Source organism: Telmatherina bonti (assembly GCF_933228915.1).
Source record: "Telmatherina bonti genome assembly, chromosome: 20".
Lineage (NCBI taxonomy): Eukaryota > Metazoa > Chordata > Actinopteri > Atheriniformes > Telmatherinidae > Telmatherina > Telmatherina bonti.
The window spans coordinates 19,950,962-19,959,454 of record NC_136618.1 but is presented as its reverse complement, the minus strand read 5'-3'; the positions used below and the strand labels follow the sequence as shown (position 1 = coordinate 19,959,454).

General features: G+C 37.7%; 1 protein-coding gene across 1 annotated transcript; it reads left to right on the top strand.

Moving 5' to 3' along the window:
- The first annotated feature begins 136 nt into the window (after positions 1-136).
- On the top strand, positions 137-7,645 carry LOC306771126 (ADP-ribosylation factor-like protein 5B). The gene is made up of 6 exons (XM_079260197.1): positions 137-323; positions 1,952-2,012; positions 2,122-2,269; positions 4,593-4,676; positions 4,854-5,005; positions 6,911-7,645. Exons 1-6 carry the CDS (start codon positions 278-280, stop codon positions 6,957-6,959), a joined length of 540 nt encoding a protein of 179 aa, XP_079116323.1. The 5' UTR covers positions 137-277; the 3' UTR covers positions 6,960-7,645.
- Positions 7,646-8,493: the final 848 nt, after the last annotated feature.

The window sequence follows — 8,493 nt, the reverse complement described above, 5'->3', positions numbered from 1 at the left end:
ACTCACTGTATGGTTGAAGTTTTAAGGGCACTTCATATTGACTTCCTAGGTTACCAGATCTATCCCCACTCAGGCTTCGTTGTAGACAATAAGTTGTCTCATGGAGTTGGTGTTTAAAAGCTCAGGAACGTGTTTTTCAGACAAAACATCGTCTTGCTAATGTTAACCAGACGCATCCAGTCAGGGACCGCGCGGTGTGGACGAGAGAGCGGAGAAGCTCGGTGCTGCTGGCCGCTCTACTAACGGGAGGCACATTGGTATTGATCCACACAAAAAAATGGGCCTAATTTTCGCCAAACTGTGGAACTTCTTCTGTAACCAAGGTGGGTGTTGAAGAATTTTATTATAGTTCACTGACTGCTCGCTAGCTGCTGAACCGGGATAACAAGAACTGTTAGCTCGTTAGCATAAAGTGAGCAGCGAGTCACAACAACAGATGGTGGCGAGTTATCCTACTACACATCTCTTTCACTTCAGCGCTGCTCTGTCTTTTGTAGTGCCTTTGTTCAACTTGCACGGTGAAACCACCGTTTAAAAACTCTGTTTTGTCCATCGCACCCACCACTGTGGTGGTTAATCTGTTAATCAGTTTGTCAACCAACATAATTACATTAAGTCACCGTGAGCCTGGAGAACTATTCATCCAGTTGTCAATAAGCTTTAGCTCACTATCCAGGACACATCGCATTGCATAACTTCTGGACTTTCTGGAAAGTTGTTTACTGTAGATATGTTCTCCCTGATCTACTTTTCAGCGCCCCGGATTGCTTCACAAGACAGATAAACATGATTGGGGATTGTTTAAAACACATGAGCCACATTCACAACACACAATCTTACTCAACTACCAAAAATGTATGGATATACATAAAAAACTGAATATCTAAGGGATCTTAATGAAAAATTCCCTAGATATTGTTATTGTTATTGATATTGTATTGCTCATCACTGGGGTGGGATTACATATAAGCTTATGTTTATACCCTTTCCTTTTGAACGTTTTGTCATCTTTTATTTCTATGTTGGTTTTTTTCTTGTTTTTGTTTTTAGATTTCATTATGTTCAAATAAACCTTTTCAATCAATAAATCAAGACTATTCTGTAAAGTAATTTTGCTGCCAGACTTAGAGAGTGGCACCTACTTATATACCCTTATTATGGATTAAACTCATCCCAGTGTCAAGTTTCACTCACTTAAGGAGATTACTGAATGGTATGAGCAGCAGCCAAATGTTTATAATAAACATTGTAATTAGAATAGCAGAAATGTAGCTAAGTAAACAAGAAGTGTAGGTCAAGAAGAGGGGGAAATCCTGTTGGTGCATTACAGAAGTTCCAAATGGGAAAAAGCTCGTGGCCTGTCAAAATTTGCCTTTATATTGTCTGTGTATTGGCTTTAAAACTAGAAAAAGGGGGGGGGGGGGGGGGGGGGGGACTTTTTTTGGACATGTCTAACCTTCTTGTGCTACTAGTGATCATCACAGGTTAGCTCTGCTAAGGAAGTAATACATATGTAACATCCTTTAAAAGCCAGCAGACTTTACCCTGACAATCTGCCCTCTGACCATGTTCCTTCCTCTCAGACCTCAGAAAAGCATAAACACTAGTCTGGGATGTTTTCGCTTCTCTTTGACTCGTGGGTCTGCATTTAGTCTGACACTGACAGTTTCACATCCAGTTCAGAGCCCTGACTGTTTTATTTTTCATGAAAGGACACAAATGAGCTCAGGAAGTTAAGCCTGCATATTTTTTTTATGTGCTGCTTCACTGATATAAATCTTTTGTACAGACTGAAAGCAATTTTGGTTTTCTTTGGATCATACTCATTGCCACGTTGTTATATTTTTTTTTCTTCTTCTTCTTTTTTCATTTATTCTTCATGGGGACAGCACAGTTAGTGTTTTCTGTAGATCATAAAAAATTCACAGTTAACAGACTGCTTGTTTTCCAGAGCACAAAGTAATCATTGTGGGACTAGACAATGCAGGGAAAACAACTATCCTTTACCAGTTGTAAGTACTGTTTTTATCTTATCTGTGGTTTGAACTTTCTCAGGCATATCTCTCTCTCTTTTTTAATTGAATTTATATCTATGTGTTACTGTATTTTTTTCTAATTCAGTCTGATGAATGAGGTGGTCCATACTTCACCCACCATTGGAAGCAATGTAGAAGAAATTGTGGTGAAGAATACCCACTTCTTGATGTGGGACATCGGGGGTCAGGAGTCTCTCAGATCCTCCTGGAACACATACTACTCAAACACAGAGGTGAGGATATTTCAGCTTTTTCTTCTTCTTTCCCCCCCAGTAGATGAGTCTCCATTAGTGGTTTTCCTCCTGAATGTGGCAGCTGCTGTGTTTGTTCAGAGCACAGACGGCAGCAGGGGCTGCCCAAGTCAGAGGTCAGCCTTTTCACAAAGGAGTCTGTCTGAGAAGCGAAGCTAGGGTCAACTGCAACGGCATTTGGAGACACCAGGGATAAAAAGAAAAAACAGGAGAGGCAGATGTGTGTGAAACTTAAACAATAGTTGCCGCAGAGTCACACAAATGTAACCCAAACCCTGCACATGATATGGGATATTTGACAAAGGTTGAACTTGCATCTTGTCAGTCTTTCATACCACAGATAGAAAACCTGAGATTCAGCTCCAGTTGTTGTAGTTGATGTGTTATTTTACCTTTTTAGCAACTTATTTTTTATTATTCTAATTTATTATGCACTCAAAACTAACTGGTTATCTTTTATTTTGAGGCTTTTTGGGAAAAAAAAACAAAAAACATTTTCCTTTCTTATAACAGTTAGCGTAAAATGAATCGCCAGCTCTAACTAGCTTGAGTAGCTCATATATCAGGTGACACTGTTAAACATTCAGGCATCAGCTTCTCAGACTTCTCAGTTGATGCTTTTCAGTTTTGTCTGTTTGTATTTAGTATTTTTGGGTTTTGAACTCTCATTCAAATCAACTTCCCGATGTAGATGTATTATTATTATTATTATTAATAAATCAATTATTTTGTGTTTTCATAACCCTTTAAGGTCCAACCCACAAAAAATGGTGCAAAAAGTCAAAATTTTGAAGTACAACATCTTTATTTGGTCATTTTAGTGAAATGTAACAAAAATAACTCCCAAATTTTTCTTTTTTGGGGGAGAGGGTGTTTATCAGTTATTATGGTGCAATCCTCTGCTTCCTGGTATTTATTAGGGACCAGGAGACAAGTATCAGATTTTGTTTGGGATTTTGAGCATAATATTTACCATAAAGTGATGCAAAATGTCTGTATGTATGTATTATATGTCGTTAATGTCAGAAGCTGTTTTTTAACTTTACAGGAATTTGAACATATCCAGGTGTTACGCTGTTTGCAATACAAATAATGATGATGTTTTCTGCATATTATTTATTTTACTTATTAATAGCATTTTGATTAAGTAAATAAATAACATTTAAGAATATTTACACTAAAGAAATGTGTTTAGTATCTATTTATGATGACAGTGACAATGAGTATTTCCTGTTACAAAGAACATTTGTCTTCACAACACAAACCCTATAAGACAGTTTTAGAAGCTTAATACACAAAAATAAAAATGACTATTTTGAAAAAAGATGCAGCCGTAGTGTTAAATGAGATGTTTGCTAAATAATCAGGCGTATCATACAAGAAACTGGTCTTGTAACTGTTGGTTTCACTACACTCTATTCATTTACATGATCTTAGAAAAGAATAATGGTCATGGCCTAATTAAAACTAAACTTTTGGAAGACAAGTAAACATTTCAGTCCAACAGATGTTTTTTAAATCAAAGTTTTCACAGACAGTCTGACCAAGATGTTGCAGTCAGATATGTCCTGCATGTTTACATTTAATTTGACTCAAACTGGTTCATCTCTCACAATATTTAAGTAGTGATTAACTTTTTGCTTTTGCTTTTTCGACAATAAAATATGGTAGGTTACAGTTTATACTAGTATTCCCTGAATGCAAGAAATGCAGCAGTCAGTGGTTAAAAGTGCTGAAACATCTTAACATTATTCAAAACGCTCATTTGAACAACTTGAACAACTTGATGCCTTATGTTGTCCCCAGTTGTAAACTGGCCAAAACTGAAGGAGATCCAGTATATAGATTGACGAAAAGAGGGAAAGATCACAGAAACATTCAGTCACAGATTCTTTTTGTGTTGGGTGGGGGGGTCAAAGGCTTATTCATTTCAGTAGATGTTGCCAGGAGCCATAGGGTCACTTGCATTCATCCATCATTCCAAAGTCACATAAGACCGGTGGTCATGTAAGAACGTACTTATAATCTGGGTCACAGTTGTGTTTACTGACACATTTAACCCTCTTATGTCTCCTGTTGAGTCGTTGATTTGGTCTAAATGTCTGTCATGCTGAACATTCCTGTTGGTCTTTTGTCATACACTGTGACTTTTTCTCATTCAGAAAGGGCCATTAACATAGCAGTCACCACAGCTCATTGTGAGGCCCTCGGGCCGGAAATGCCCACCCATTGTGTTGCATTGCAGCTCTGTAAATGTCTTTTGAAAAGAGGTCAGTCAATTCAATTTTTGCCTCCTGCTCGGCAGTTCATCATTCTGGTGGTGGACAGCACCGACAGAGAGAGACTGGCTATCTCTAAAGAGGAGCTCTACAGGATGCTGGCTCATGAGGTAAAACTTTCATAGTGACGCTTACCAGTTAGGAAAAAGACCACACAGAACTGAGACTTGTAATGAAGTTCCATCACAGTTGCACCTTTCTGTTCAGCCACATTGTTTACAGTTTGTGGTTCAGGGAGCATGGGAGAGCAGCGTTATGCTTTCATTGTTCTCTGTATTCTCCCTCAGGACCTGCGGAAAGCAGCTGTGTTGATATTTGCCAATAAGCAAGATATGAAGGACTGCATGTCTGCAGCAGAGATCTCCAAATACCTCACCCTGAGCTCCATCAAAGACCACCCCTGGCACATACAGTCATGCTGTGCACTTACAGGAGAAGGGTAAGGTGTGCTAATAATGACCCAACTGAACACAGTGTTAAGAGATTTCTTAATTTATTTAAGGATGTTTGTGAAATTCCATCACAGTTTCACCCTTGTTAAACTGCTCGTCTTAAATGTCTAAACAGATGTTTCTGACTGCTCTCCTTTAGTTTCCCATATTAGAAAGCACTGTGGGATAGTAAAAAAGAAAGAAATACTGATGTTTTCATTGTGACCTCCTTTTTTTGTGCCTGTGTGCACAGTTTTCTGATACACTGAGGCATCAAAGCTTGTTTCAGTGCTCAGTGTTTCAGGTATTACATGTTTTATTACCTGTTAATGCCCTTTATGTTGTAGTTTGCTTCCTGCATTTGTTTCACTTGAATGAGTTCACATTTTGGGCTTTAAGATGTGCATTCACACTTTCCCAAACAACCAGATTATCTGAGCTGATGAACTAGGGTTTGAAACCAAAGGCGTGATATGAATACACCTTCCCTGCAGGCTGTAGACAAAATGAAAAGGCTGTGTCTGTTTTTGACAAAGCATCAAGGCTTATTTATGTTCCTCTGCATATGTTAATGGGGACACCTATGTTGCCAACGTCACGCTTCCATGCATCCTTAATGTTGCCATGGTTGAGTTAGTTTATCCACTAGTGAGCAGTGTTGAGTTTGGAGCTCACATCCATGTTTTGACACTGGTTGGTAACAGTACCATACGGCTAAAACATAGTCTATAACTGTCCAAAAACACCAGGAGGAGAAAAATAAAACAAGACCAAACAGAAAATGAGTGCAGTCTTTTCCTCAAACTCTCCATGTGTTTGAGCTGTACCTGGAGGCTGAACTGCTGAAGGTCTGTTGGGAAAAAATGTTAAATCATGGTTGACGAAACTGCTACTACTACTACTACTACTACTACTACTACTACTACTACTACTACTACTACTACTAAGAGAAGCTGTATTTTTAAAAGAAAAACAATTTTTCTGCAGGCATAAACGTAGCATATAACAAAGCCAAAGAGGAGCTGCCTCTCTTTTTTTTTTTTTTTTTTTTTTTAAATAAAATTTGAGTCCAAGTGGATCATTCTCATGGAAGAGATTAAATGTGAATGTTTCGCATTAATGTGCCACAGCTTCATGAGCCATTTTAACATTTGAAATGTTTAGTTTCATTCAGTTCAGGTTATTTAAAAACTATTTTCTTTTTCTGCTTAACTATTGTCCTATTCAATAAAGATCAACATTTTCCTAAACCTCATTATTGTTCAAATCTACACGTATGGCAAATGATCAAACAGCAGTTCTTGAAATGTTTCAAAATGAAGTATGAAGAGTAAAGAAGTTTAAAAAAAAAAAGTTTTTCTCCACTTCAAAAAGTTATTCAGCAGCCCTGTATGATGTTGGAAATATATGGTATTTCAATAAGCATATCAGATTTACTAACCATTTAATTAATGTTGCAACAATTCAGAGCTATTTGCTTCTGCAGCAGATGTAACATTTATGTTGCTGAAACCTGACATAAGGAGTTGCTGTAAGTCTTACAAACCACCAGGTGTCGCTGTTTTGCAGTGGTTAATTTACTTTCCCAAAGTGATGATGTTGCCTATCAGTAAACGACTATGGCCTTTTATGCATCAAATTGAACTAGATGAAGAAGGCTTTTGAGATTTTTTTTTCATCATAAAAAAATTTCTCGTTTCTGTTCGTACTGGTCTGATAACTTATAAATTCAATCTGAACATGTACAAACTTGACTTGTTCAGTTTGTTTCTAGGCCTCATTTCGTCTCATATTTTCCATTATTCTTTATATGTTGTATTTTGCATTCTTGTAAACGGTATATAATATTTGGCAAAATGTCCTACAGATGCATTTGTTTCCAACAATGATCGTTATGTTTTGTTTCTTTCCAGGTTATGCCAAGGCCTTGAGTGGATGACATCCAGAGCTGGACTCAGATAGCCAACTCCTCAGCCATCTGTGGCCTGATTACCTGCACCACCGTGAAGGTGGAACATCTTATCTGTACAGGCTTTTGTTTGATTTCTTTTTATTTCTTTTTAAATTAAAAACTGCAACAACAGGATGGCAGCATTGACATTGACCTCCACTAAACAATTGTTCCAGTGGAACTTGTTTCTCCAGATGAAACAAGGAGGTGCCTAGTTATGAAACGAGCAGTAGCTTTTACTGCAGAGGAGTATTATTTCAGAGGACCATCACTATTTACACTACATTCATATCATGTTACATCACTCCATATCATAGCGGAGTATGTGGAGACCCATATATGGCGAAACCACTGTGTGAGTTTGTCCATGTTCAGGACAAACAAGGGATCATAAGCAGTATTGTTAAAGCAGCTTTCCTGGACGCAGTAGTACTAAGTTGTTCCAGTGCACAGTGTTTATTTTGTTTTTCTGGTTTAGTTCTCAGCACAGCTGCTGATGTATGTTACAAATAATTTCAGTTTAATAAGCTATATTTGTATTCCACCCATCTCAGAATATACTGGTGCCATGGCAAAATGTGGTTTAAAAGAAAGAAAAAAAATTCAGCCTGAATCTGTATGTTATTCATCCAAACAGGTGTCAATCCAAAGTGTTGGCATGCTTAATTTTCCTTTTTGTGACTTTGGAAGACATTAAACTAACCTTGCAATGTCATATCACATACAATGCTCAGTTTTAACAGTATTTTAAACATTTTCTAAATGATGCATTATGGTTTAACGCTGTTTTTATCAGTTATATTTTTATGCGCAGGTTAGCATCTAAACCTGTTGTTGTATTTGGCAAAACACGGCTCTGCTGCGTCTGCATTTTGTTGATTTCCTGCAGCCATTGTGGCATCGTACTCTTGAAATGTTTTGTACTTTTTTTTTTTTTTTTTATCCCCAAAGGGATCACAGTGAGTTGCTGCTGAACAGGTGCCACACATTTGTAGGAAGTTGTTACTCAAACTGTGGTCAGTGGTTTAGTAGCAGAAAACTACCCTTGACTCATTAGGCTGACAGTTACAATAGATCCTCAGCCTTAACAGAGGACAGCGTCTCTAAATCTGACAAGTTCGCCTGTCGTTTCTACCATATCCTTTTAACTTGGTGTTAAAATTCCTTGAACTTACCATCAGATCTATGCACACGTCACTTTGAAACCTTGTATGCTTCTAGTGCGTGACCCCCATGGAGGAGATGCAAGATTTTCAGTGACTAAGATTTAAACCTGGACTCCACCTGTCTGGGAACACCTCTAGGTCTTGTAATCATGTTCACTGGCACCTTTCTTTAGAGGTTAACCAGCAGCTGACAGACTCCACAGCATTATGGTTTACAATTTTTATGCTTGCGCTCCCAGAGCAAAGAAATGGATCATAATACTGTGTGGTGACAAAGTCTGGACCATGTACTGTATGTTTTCATTAAATGTTTTTTGAACTGAATTTCTTCCATCTTTATCAGTATTTGAGTTTGATTCTACATCAGTTTAGCTTATTT